Here is a 13,246-nt window from a genome sequence, read left to right on the forward strand (position 1 = left end):
ATGATTTTGGACTTCTGATCCTCCAGCCTTCACTTCCCAAGTGTTGAGACTGCAGGCATGTACCACCCTTTCTGGCTTACAAAGGACTGTGGATCAAGTCAACAGCTTTATGGGTGCTAAGCAAGGACCTTAGCAACCGAGTCTCATCACTAGTCCTCCCTTCCTGAATCTTTTCTCCTAAGAAGCTGTTTCACGTGTTCCTCATCGTATAAGGCTGGATTCCCAAAATATGTGCGTCTTGCATGACTGATCTCTAATGTACACACAAGTGTAGTTCTGTTTTACAAGCAGTGCTCTGTTGTCTGCTTCAGCCCATCAGAAAGGGAGCCCCTAAAGTCCAATACTCCATTTGTATGCACAGCTCTGTTCCTCTAACATATCCTGGCTTCCAACAGGTCCTCAGCAAACAGTGGCTGAATGGCGGCTCTCATCATCATAGTGATGATTGGATCATGGTTCTCTATAGAGGAAAAAAACTAGATTTTGCAATATCAAGTCAAAGAGCTGTTATCTACCTCAAAAGTGTTCACACATAACTAAGAATATTTCACTGTTATTTTTTTATAAATCAATCATCTTTTTCATTCCCTTTCTTCCTTTTCGTGTGTGTGTATGTGTGTGTGTGCGCACACATGCATGCACTTAAGTGCACACAGGTCCTCACACAGGTGCACACACATACACATGTTTGTGTGGTGGGCACATGCATGCGATGGCTCTTGAGAGGATGTCAGAGGTTAGGAAGGTATCACGGCGTGTTAGTCCTCAGCTCTTGCTTTGTCGGAGGCAGAGTTTCTTACTATTTTTCCCCTGTGTGTGGCAAGCTAGCTGGCCTATGAGATCCTGGGGATTCTCTCAGCCTCCCATCCCATGATAGGAGCACTGGGATTGTGTTCTGGGATCCAAACTCGGGACTAACACTTGCACAGTGAGCATGTGCCCACTGAGTCATGCTTGCTCGTACTGGCAGGCCCTTGACACTCATTTATTTGGTCTACGTGTCTGCATAGTCCTTGCCAGAACTGACTCAAACACCCCACTTATCACTTCTATTAAAACTGCCCTTTCTCAAGAGAAGCCCGCTCTTCTTACTTATTTTTCTCAGTAAAAAACAATGGTGTCAACATTTCTTTCTGATTAGTGGCATCTGATACAAGATGAGCTTAAAAGGTTTTGTGGACTAGCCTGACACTTTAACTGTTATTTAAAGCATAAACTATATGAGAAAATATTTTGCCAGCAGGATTACACGTCACAATCCCAAAGTTAAGTACATAGATTTAGAAAGACTATCCTTACAAGTCAGAGACTGCCTGTTCACAGATTTCATTAAACTGCTAAACACATGAAATGGGAATATTTTGGAATTATAGATAAAATATATCTTATAGATATAATAAATCACTAATCACTCAGACAGAAACAGTCTAGGTGGGAACACTAAGGCTTTAATGCCTTCATCGGGGCACCACCTGTCTATTCTGACTTTGACTTGTAAAGTTATTTCAAAGAAAACTTGTCTTTCTAAAGGGGTTGTGTAAATTGGGCCGAGGGGAGCTATCCTGGGGGACATGTGAGTGCCAGCTGTGCCAGCTGTGTAACTTATTTGCATTTGTTCAGTTTTGCTGACCTGTGTATTGTGAGCAGAACAAATAGATCCCTTCTATAGATAATCAAATCTATAGGCTCTGAGGGCTGCTGTCACTCACAGATGCTCACCTTGGTAAAATCAGCACATCTGGACGGCAGGGCTAAGATGCTGCAGCCATGGCCCAGTTCTCAGTTTCTTGGGGACGATAGAGTCAGATCTGTCTAAGCCCTCTGTCCTCCAACCGTTTCTGGACCTCTCTCTATGGTCCAGTTTGTGAGGTTCTGGGGAAATGTTTTAGTAAGAAAAGTGTTTGCTGTGTAAGCACAAGGACCCGAGTTCACAATCCTGGAAGTTGCTTAATAAAAAACGGTACAGTGGCATGTGTCTGTAACCTCAGTGACAGAGGCAGGGGTAGAGGCAGGAGAACCTCTGGAATGCACAGGCTGGCTAGTTTAGCAGACTTGGTGAGCTCTACATCCAGCAAGAGACCCTGTGTCAAAAATAAGGTGGACAATGATGGAAGAATACACCTAATTTTGGCCCCTTATCTCCACAGGTACATATGTACATATTAGTGTACAAATACTGCACTTGCACCTGCATACATACAGAGAGAGACAAAGAGAGAGAGAGAGAGAGACTTCACACAGTAAACAGTAAAATAACTAGTACCCTCTCCCCTCTAGTTCCTCTTCTTAGGGCATCCTTTGAATTCAGAGACCCAGTCCCCCAGAACAGAGGCCTCCCATTCCTTCATCAGAAATCTCAGAGAAAGGCATTTTCAAATCCCCCTTCCACTTGTGGATATCAGGAAGACTGTTTATGCTGTTAACTTATTAAATGTAACGCAAGGTGGCTTTTAAGTGCTGAGAAGCAAGTGAAAACACTTTGTTCTTCTTGGACCAGTACATTAGGAAAATTACAGTGTGGCAGAGACTGAATAGGAATGCATGAGTAGTTACCAGCTCCCCTCCCCTTTCCAGGAAGGCGTCCTGCCACATGGAAGCAGCTGAGGCTTCAGAACACAGCAGGGCAGGAGGAACACTAGAGACTCAGTGCAAAGGGATGCACACTTATCTGGGAGAGGAGAAAGATGCAGAGAGAGAGAAGGGCAAGGTGGAGGGGGAGAGAGCCCAGTGAGTAGGCTCAGAAAGGTGACTAGTAAGCCAAAGTTTTAGGCTGCCCCAAGTATGGTAGTTGATGCTTTTTGCTTGGGGTTTTATTGATTGATTCTTTTGTTTGGAAATTTAAATGTACTCTTTTTATTGCATAGGTTTTCTTTTGGATGTGCTAACATGTGTCTTTGAATGACCTATCTCGGATGTGGGTTACAATGGCAATTGTTGTTTGCCCATCATTTGTGATACAGCAGTATATCCAGGGTGTCCCAGGGAATGTGAGTCCCAGGGGACGTGCTGCAGAGGGGACCTTCTTAGTAAAGACAAAAAGAAGCCTAGCATTGGAGACCTCATTTTCTGAAGTTCTGAGGCATTCTGTAGTAACTGATTAACTTTATTCTTAGGTTCATATTTTCTGTACGTAATAGGCATGGAAAACTCAAGAACTTGTATTCCATGGAATGCAGTTGGCTTACACCATTCGATAATGTTCCATTTCACAGAGGCTTTCTCTGTTCTGCAATGGGCTCTCATCCAGGGCATATCTAGTGCAACTGGAGACTGTTTCCTCACTTCAAGTGAGCAGCTGATGAAGAAATCCCCACATAGGAGACTATTCTTTCTTCTTGTCTTGGCAGGAAAGTGGTAGATGTTTTGGAACTAGCTTACATGTGAACCATCACCATCATTTCTCCCGCTGAGTGATCCTGTGTATGTTTTTAACCTCGGTATGTCCCAACTTTCTCATTAGCAAAATGGAGATAATAATAGCCACCCCATAGAGTAATGTAGGTAAAACACTTAACAAGGCGAGCTAGCAGATGGTGGCTACTGCTATTATTAAAGAATCCTCCTCACTTTTTAGGAGGGAACAATATATTTGAGAAGATGAGCTTCATATAAGTGGAACCTTTACAACAGCCCTGTTCAGGCAACAATCACATCATATTATACTAGTATCCTGGCTAGTTTTATGTCAATTTGACACAAGCTAGAGTCATCAGAGAGGAGGGAGTCTCAATTGAGAAAATGTCTCCTTAAGATGGAACTATAGACAAGCCCCTGGGGTGTTTTCTTAGTTAGTGACATTGTGGGTGGTACTATCCCTGGGCTGTTGGTCCTGGGTTCCATAAGAAAACAGGCTAAGGAGGCCATGGTGAACAAGCCAATAAGCCGCACTCCTCTGTAACCTCTGCATCAGCTCCTGCCTCCAGGTTCCTGCCCTGTGTGAGTTTCTGCTTTCACTGATTTTGATGGTGAACTGTTACATAGAACTGTGAGTGAAATGAACCCTTTCCTCCCCAAGTTGATTTGGGTCGTGGTATTTCATCACAGCAATAAAAGCCCCAACTAAGACAAATAATGTGGCCACAGTGGATCCAAAATTCCTAGAAGGCAACTTGTGGCACCTGCAGCAGGGTCTCAGATGGTGTACAGTCAATACTTGTTGAATGGATTAGTGAGGTTGGTAGGGAATCCAAACAAGTTACCCAATCATAGCTGGCTTTAGGGATACAGGGAGAAGTGGGGAATGAATTGGTAAAGACAGTCCTTGGGGAAATAGGGACAATGGAATTATAATTTGGGGGGATCAGCAAGCATGAGACCACATACATGTCTCAGGTCTCAGTGGATGAGATGTGGCCACAGCTTGTGGGGCAGTGTGAGAACAAGCATTGCATGGCATGACTCTTAACAGCCTGGCTCTCCAAGAAACTCAGAGAGGTACCCAACAATGAGGACACCCTGAGTAAGCACCTAGCTGTGTCCTTTGTCCCTAACCTTTCCTGTTGCTGCATGTATGAAAGGTGACTCCAAGCACATGACACAAGCTGCCTTTGAGACCCCCTCTTTTACTCTCCCTGTCCTAGAAGCTTATGAAGAAGCAATTATGGTAGAATGATGTTGTTAAGGTAGTGACCTTGAAATCACCTTAATTTTTCTTTTAAAAAAATGCTTGTGAATTCTAGTTCTTTAACCATCATTCATGCAATGCAAATGCTAATGAATACATCCCAGTGGCCCTTGCGTTTGTTGCAATATGACATTTAAGAGTCAAAGTCTGGTCATTGCCAACAAATACCTCCTTTTTTATCTGCGACTATGAGGTTACATTTCAAGTGCTTGGGAGAGGCCCTGACTTTTAAGGTAGGAGGAAGGACTAGACATTTGTGTACCGGATACCCAGATAAACATTAGACTCATCTTACTAATAAAATCTGTTGACATATCTGAGAGAGGAAAATCACTGAGAAGGGCCATTGTCAAGATGTTTGGAGAACTGAAATATTAAGCAGGGTTTTCTCCATCTGAGATGCTCACTTGGTGTGAGGAGGCAATTCAGCTTTGTTTTGCTTAAGGATGACAAAACCTTCATTTTTATTTTCAGGGAAGGGTATCTGGATACCGTTCCTCCATAACTCTTATATAATCTTTGTGTTTTAGCCTGCCCTGCCGGGACCTTCAAGGCCAGCCAGGAAGCTGAAGGCTGCTCCCACTGCCCCTCCAACAGCCGCTCCCCTTCAGAGGCGTCTCCCATCTGCACCTGCCGGACCGGCTATTACCGAGCAGACTTTGATCCCCCAGAAGTGGCGTGCACTAGTAAGTGTCTGATAAGGGCTGTGGGCTGGGGGGTCCGACTCCTGGACTGTACAAATGGTGGACCTTGAGCCAAGAAGAGAGCCAGTCATACTTCTAAGGAAATGCTAAGTGGGGTGCTGGCCGTGGTACTGAAGCAGAGGGCTGCTCTTTCATCTCAGCAGGGTACCTGTGGTTAAGATTGCATTTTTCCCTGATTCTCTTTCCAGATGTGAGGGCTTTCTTCTCACAAGCCCCTAGGACAGCTTCTTCCCACAAAAGTTTAAAAATGGCCTATCTAGAGTTCTTTGTGTGCAAAATCAAAATCTACTCCTATATTGCAATAACTTGTAACTTGCAGTTGCCTTCTCCAAGATGCCTCTCCCTCCCGGTCCTGCAGTTGAAAACTTCAGTGTATCTTCTCAGTGTCTGATCCCCTGGTAGTTCTCAGAGTTTTGCTAATTCTCCATTTCCTTAGTAATTGCCATAAATACCACTGGAAAGTCCTTGAATATCAGGTCTAAATATTCATCCCCTTTGTCCCTTGTAGTGTCCCACATCTGAGCTCCGGCCAGATGATAAGACCAGAAACCTGACTACAGTGTCCCTCTCAGTGCAGTAAATTCTAGAAACTGGGAATTAATGCATCAGCTCTGTCTGCTCTCCCATTATCTGCTATGGAAAGAAAAAGCAGTCTTTCTTCTAAAAGCAGAGAAACGACTGTACTCTTTGGCAGGGAGAGGATAATTTCCCCCTGGTCTCCTCTCCCTTAAGCACGGTCCTCCCTGAGCACCACTTTACACAACGTTTCCCTCTCTAAGTGTTAAAGCCCCGAAGCCGGGATGATCTCACTTCGCAGTATTCCCATTGCATTCTGGGATCAATATTGCAGGTTAGCCTGTAAGCAGACTAGAACTTTCTTTGGCAGTAGATGCTTTGGTATGGCTCACTGTGAGCAGGCACCTCCCCTTACACCTCTCAGATTGGTTCCCTCTCAGCCCAGTGAAGAGGTCCACATTGGTATATTTCATACACATTTATAGTTTGATGGACAGAAAAAAAATTAACTGGAGTGGGTAGAAGAATTTTTTCAGTCCTGGCCTTGTAGCATATGTAACCTTTTCTGGGTGCAGAGGAGAAATGAAAGCAGCTTCTAGATCAAGGTCCCGAGCTCAATCGATGCTTATAGATTTGAGCTGAGGAAAAGCTCATCACTTGTAAACTGATTTTCCCTGCCTTTCTTCTCAGGTGGGTGGAGATGAACAGAAGTGGTTCCTCTCCTGCTAGCCAAGGCCCCCATCTTTCTCTAATGGTGTCTCCCCCTCTGATTTCTAAGAGTCCCTATCCTGGATGGCAGTCTTCCATGGGCCTAAAAAACAATATTTAATATACTTCCTTAGATTCCATTAAGGATGCTACATCATGCCATTGCCCAGGTAGCCAGACCAAACACCAGTCTATACAACAGCCAGAGCATCCACCCAGCCTCTGGCAGTTTTTCTATGGGAAACACTGCCCTGTGTTTCTGCTCATAGAACTTCCCTTTGGCCAGGTTTCCTCTGCAAGGCAGCTTATCCTTATAGGCCTCTAGTTTCCCACTTTAGGAGACAAACTATCAGCTCACCCAACCCAAACCATGATAAGGTCATCTGGGAGAAGTCAGGTCAATGGCCAGGGACTCGGAATGTCAATGTGCTTCTGTTTTCTCCCACTTGTTTATCAAACCTTATTTCCAGTCCCCCTTCTGGATGGGTATGAGTCTATTGAATCAGTTTTGGGGAAAATATGAATACTTCAGTGCCTCTAGTTTGGCCTTGGAAGTTCCTCATTCCATACTACCCATATTCCAAGACCATCTCTAAGTGAGACACACAGGCTTTCCTTCCTGCCAGCTCTGGAATATTCACCAGTGGGGTTCCACTATATTTTCCTTTCCTTATTTAGATAGGGAGGGAGCATGCCACCCTGGAAATTGCGCCTTTACATACCCCCTTTTATTGTGCTTCCAGACATAGAGGGAAGACTCAGACTAGAAACTGTTAAATCAAAGCACACACGGCTATGGCAGGTAGGGCCAAGAACAGCTCCTGGACACGTTGTCTCTCATCCTGGAGGGGCAAGCACTTGGTGAGGAGACTCAGGGGACAGGACATGGGTGCAATACAATGCTAGGCAAAACATGTATAAATAAAGCTACAATTTCCCTGAGCCTCATTATATATTTGATTTATTGTGTGCCAGGGAAGTACTGTATGAAAAAGTCAATTTGTTGGCTTTTATATTCTCATTAGGGTTTCCTTTAAAAGCATTCTAATTGGAGGTGCCATCTGTTCTCTTAAAAAGGCACAGCGCATCACCGCAGTAAATAATTTTTCAGATACAAGGAGAATCTATAGAGTTGTTGAAGGAAGGCACAACCCTATACCGTGGCCTTAGGGCTCCTAGCTAGCCCAGCAGGTCTAGTGAGACAAGTGTGTAGGAGCCTGAGCCCAGCCAGAGAGCCTGCTGGAGGCTTGGGGCTGCGAGATGCTGGCTCACTTAGTAAAACAGAGGCTTCATCTATCCTAGCAGGAAGCAACCAGAGGCTGCCCGAGCACCAAAGATAAAGAAGATCTGTCTTTATAAATGTATGGAGATGGTGAGCACCTGCTGTGCCTTGGTACCGTGAACCAGAACAGAGAGCAGACAGACATAGTCCAAGAGCTGGCCAAGGCCTCCAGTGTTGAAAGACCTCAGGTCTAGCTTGCAGCCATTGTCTTCAAGTGAGATTACATCAGCAGTCCACTCCTTCCTATCAAACATTTTATGAATATAAATGGAGAAATATATACACCTTACAAGGTTATAACACCTCTGCTACACTAAGGATTATTACTATATTTTCAATACTGAGGACTGAACCTATGGCCTCCTTCTTGCTAAACAAACACACTACCTCTGAGTAATGTTTTTACCCTGCTCCTTGAACTGTCTTTTAAAAAAACTTTTTTTTTAGAACTTGGGTCTCATTAAGCTGCCAAAGCAAGCCTGTGGTAATGCTTCCTGCCTCAGCCTCCTTTGTAGCCGGCACCATTGGGCTTGGCAATATATGCACACACATCATGTATATATATACATACACACACATATATACAAACATAATGAAGCCTGTTAATTATTTGGGGTATCACATACATAGTATATTTTTGTGATATTCAAATGTTTCTGTAGGGCTGGAGCGAGAGCTTGGTTGTTAAAACACTGATGGCCTGAGTTTAATCCTAGAATTTACAAAATAAAACTGGATGCTGTTCTGCATGCTCATAATCCCAGTGCTGGAAGGAGAGGAAGAAGCAGAGCCAGGGCTCAGTGGCCAGCTCCGCTTTTTATCCGCTCTAAAAATTGACAGTGGAAAATTTTGTATCTTTGTCTGGGTATTTCTGTGTCTTCTTTTTAATCTACTAGGAGAGATTAGAAATTCTCTTGATGTCTGAGAATCTCTGGCCTTGCCTGTCTAGCCTGTCTTTGAGCCTCAATCAGTGAAGTCTGGGGGGGTGGGGAGAGGGATGTGAATTCCAAGGCAGCATTAAAGGGGCAGTGTGCACTCTAGTGACCTCAGGGACACAGGCAGAGTGAGCTGTTCATTCCCACAGAGTCTGAATCCATATGACCGCTGCTGGTCTGCCGACACCAAATCCCAGCCTCCCTCCCTCCGTCCCTCCCTCCCTGCCTCCCTCCCTCCCTCCTTCGCTTCTTCTCTCCTTCCCTCTTTCTTTCCTTCCCTCCCTACCTCCCTCCTTCCCTTCCTCTCTTTCTCCCTCCCTCCCTCCCTCCCTCCCTCCCTCCCTCCCTCCCTCCCTCCTTCTCTCCCTCCCTTCTTTCCTTTCTTCCCTCCTCCTCCCTCTTCTTCCTCTTCTGCCCAAGGCTACACAGTTCTATCCCTGGCAACAGATTGCCTGACTGAAGGCTCATTGCATAGCCCTGACCCAATACTTTACCATACTCTCCCAGGTGTCTTCATCCTCCCAAATTAATCCATTCATGGGATGAACTGGGAACGTGGGGAAAAGTTAAAGGTGGGCTCCAACTGACCTCTTTCTTCTCCCTGCCAGTGAAACCCCAAAGGAAGTCTGGTGATCTGGACACGGTGCTCCACCATCAGTGAGGGGGTTCCAAAGGGTCACTTATAGTAGGGGCCTGAGAGAGAAGGAGGAGAGTAAGGAGGGGGCCAGGGACAATATTGTCCCAACAGCAAGGGGGGGGGAGTCTAGGAAGATTGTGGGCTGAGGAGCTGTTTCTGTGCTTTGAGCTTGCTATGCTTCAGTAAATACGGTTTCTTCCTTTCCCCATTTTGAATCTAGGAGATGGCAACTATATTTTTTTTTCTGACTCCACAACACAGTCAGCACAACCCCTAAAGGTTGTGCTGTGAATCTCTCCTCTCCAGCAAGCAACCCTGCTTCAGTGGGCACCAGCTACTTATTCCTTCATTTATCTGGGGTCTCACTCAATCTACCCATCTATGTAAAGCAAGTGTTTGATCCTACAGGTTGAGAGACTAGTCCCCAAGGCTGTTCCTCAGCTTTGCATACTAATCAGCAGTGGTTGAACCTGTGCCCCAGACCAGTCAACTCTAAGTTGAGGTTCGTGAAAGCCACATCTTAAATTTGACCAATGTATCTGAGCAAATCACAGGACTCTGGGAAACATGGGGTTTCCAGTTTATCATAAAGAGTATCACAGAGAGTAGGGTACATAAATGCATAGGAGCACCCTGGAGCTGCCACACCCCAGGAGTACACTGAGCTGCCTAGAAGCTCTTTGAACCCAGTGTTTTGGGGTATTTTTTTAATTAATTAATTTATTTATTAAAGATTTCTGCCACCGCCTCCCATTTCCCTTCCCCTCCCCCAATCAAGTCCCCCTCCCTTGTCAGCCCGAAGAGCAATCAGGGTTCCCTGACATGTGGGAAATCCAAGGACCACCCACCTCCATCCAGGTCTAGTAAGGTGAGCATCCAAACTGCTTAGGCTCCCCCAAAGCCAGTACGTACAGTAGGATCAAAAACCCATTGCCATTGTTCTTGAGTTCTCAGCAGTCCTCATTGTCCACTATTTTCAGCGAGTCCGGTTTTATCCCAGGCTTTTTTAGACCCAGGCCAGCTGGCCTTGGTGAGTTCTCAAAAGAACATCCCCATTGTCTCAGTGTGTGGGTGTACCCCTCGCGGTCCTGAGTTCCTTGCTCGTGCTCTCTCTCCTTCTGCTCCTGATTTGGACCTTGAGATTTCAGTCTGGTGCTCCAATGTGGGTCTCTGTCTCTGTCTCCTTTCATCGCCTGATGAAGGTTCATATTCAGGAGGATGCCTATATGTTTTTCTTTGGGTTCACCTTCTTATTTAGCTTCTCTAGGATCGCGAATTATAGGCTCAATGTCCTTTATTTATGGCTAGAAACCAAGTATGAGTGAGTACATCCCATGCTCCTCTTTTTGGGTCTGGCTTACCTCACTCAGGATAGTGTTTTCTATTTCCATCCATTTGTATGCAAAATTCGAGAAGGCATTGTTTTTTACTGCTGAGTAGTACTCTAATATGTATATATTCCATACTTTCTTCATCCATTCTTCCATTGAATGGGGTATTTTGTGCAGCTTTGTTATATAGCCCGGATTGCTTACTTCCTTGGCCATAATGATCAATTTAATCTTCATCCCCCCTCTCTCCAAGACTGGGGCCTTGGACAACCCTAACCTCCTCATCAGTCCCCATCCTGAAATTTCTTGCATTTAGTTGTCTGATTACCATGGAGATGCTAAGGCCTTCAAGGGCTGTATACTAGGAAAAAGGTAGAGAAGAAAGACTAAATACCTCTCTACAGCATCCCAGTTTCCTCCTGGTGCCTACCTGGTGCACTGCCTAGAGACCCCAGGATCCTGGGAGTCACTAAGATGCTCTGATAATGAGATGGTCCTGAAGAAGCACACAGACTCAGCATTTGCACACAGTGCTTGGATGATGGGCTTGGTACTTCCTTTACATTTTGACTTTCTCTCTTGCCTTCCCTGTGACCCTGTCCTCATTTTCTCGCTTTCCTCCATCCCCCTTTCGTTCCCACACTCTCATACTATTGTATGCCTTTCAGAGTTGTTAGGAGGATTAAGCAAAATCGTATTCCAGCATCTTTTGGCCTGGTGCCTGGTTCATAGTAAAGTCTCAATGGATGTTAGAACTTGCTTTGGTTATATCCCTGGAAAGTGTGAAGTGTGTAGAAGATAGTGAGGCTTCCAACAGGAGAGGATGTCGGAGCTCTGAAAGTACAAGTGATGTGTTTGGAGTGGGGGTGGCAAGTTTTGCTTCAGCCCTGAGCAGAACCCATTGGCTGCCCGTAAACCGCACAGTCACCCATGGTCTGAAGACGCCCTGTGAAGACAAGTGAACGGCTGACCTCCTGTGTTAGGCGTGCTGCAGGAGAGAAGAAACGGGATAGGCGAAGCACGGGAGAGCCTGCCCAGCCTTGTCTCCTCGGGCGATTGTAGCCAAAAGCCCAGAAGCTTGGAGCAATAGCCCGCAAAACTGTACTTTAGTTCTTTTCTAAGGTTGGGGTCTTGGGTTATTTAGGCTGGCCTCGAACTCCCTATGTAGCTAAGGATGACCTTGAATTCCTGATCCTATTGCTGCTGCTCCTAATTACTGAGATTGCGAATGTGTGCCACCTCGCATGACTCAGCCTTTAGTTCTGAGGGAACTGAGCCCAATGACAGAAGAAGGTCAGATGGTAAGGGGATCGTGGCAGGGGCAGCCAAAGAGAACAGGCAGGATGACAAGAGGAAGTGCACAGCTGAAGGAGACCTAGCATTGAGCTGCACGGCTTCATTTTAAATAATTTCTAGTTTACGGGGGGACGAAATGGAAAGGAGGAATTTATGAAGCAAACGGAAATAGATAATTATGCCTTATAAAATTGCTGTCTGTGAAAAACCATGCAGAAGGACTGGTGTGAAAATAATTACCTTGTTACATTTCTGACCACAAAACCCCTTTTTTCTGTCACCCACATGGGAGAAATTTTGATGGATCACAGAGGCAAGCTGGAGCTTGTCCTGTTTCTTTTATTCCTTCCTCAAATGCATTGAGTGTCCCTGGGCAGCATCGGATGGAGAAATAGAATGAATGAGGGGCTCCAAGGTGACTCAGAAGAGAAGGTACAAAGGCGGCCAACCCTTTAAGTCTCCCCGGTGTGTGTCCCCAATCTACCTTCTGACCCATAGGGAGGAGGGGAAGCTGAGTGACAGGAGTTGGGGCTATGAGCCTGGCGCTAAAGCTATGACCGGGGATAGTTTCTGTAGCCTTTCGGGTCATGATGCTTCCTCACTGGACAAAATGGTGAAGATGGAACTCATACCACAGGCTGAAAACTCAGGCCTCACTTAGCCAATACCACCCTCTCAAGGAGAGCTGGGGGGAGCCTCTGAGAGCAGTGCCGGGGAAGCCCATGGACAGTCTGCTGCTGTCCTCCCACCTGAAGGGTCGAGAGCCCTCTCTGTCTTTTCTTTGAGTTTGAGTTTTGTCTCTTGAGGGGCTAGTCTTTGTGTGTGCATGCCTGAGTGTGATCACATGGGCATTTGCCTGCAGATGTATGAGTACACGTATGCTTCTGTGTGTGGACTTTTCATGTGCCTGTGAGTGTGCACACATGTATCTATTTGTGTGAGTACACACATGTCCGTGTGCTTACGTGAACGTGTCTGATTATGTAATGGATATGCAGGGGCAAGTGATTCTTAACCTGTGTGAGCATGCAAGATATGTGTACCCGTGTGAGCATACCTATGTGACTCTGTGGAGATACATTGTGTGTGCACCTATGGATAAGTGTGCATGAAAGTATACCTGTGTGTATTTGTGTATGAGTGTGCCTGCGTGAGTATGTGTGAATGTATGTGTGTGTGCTTGTGGATGAGTGTGAATGAAAGTATGCTTGTG

General features: G+C 45.6%; 1 protein-coding gene across 1 annotated transcript in view; it reads left to right on the top strand.

Annotated features, from left to right (window-relative positions):
• The window catches only part of Ephb1 (EPH receptor B1), a 436,566-nt gene that overhangs the window by 278,896 nt on the left and 144,424 nt on the right, over positions 1-13,246 (top strand). The window contains exon 4 of the mRNA XM_075964864.1: positions 5,155-5,310. Coding sequence (XP_075820979.1) covers positions 5,155-5,310 — 156 coding nt within the window. The remainder of the gene's footprint in view (positions 1-5,154; positions 5,311-13,246) is intronic.

This window comes from Microtus pennsylvanicus, chromosome 3 (assembly GCF_037038515.1).
Source record: "Microtus pennsylvanicus isolate mMicPen1 chromosome 3, mMicPen1.hap1, whole genome shotgun sequence".
Lineage (NCBI taxonomy): Eukaryota > Metazoa > Chordata > Mammalia > Rodentia > Cricetidae > Microtus > Microtus pennsylvanicus.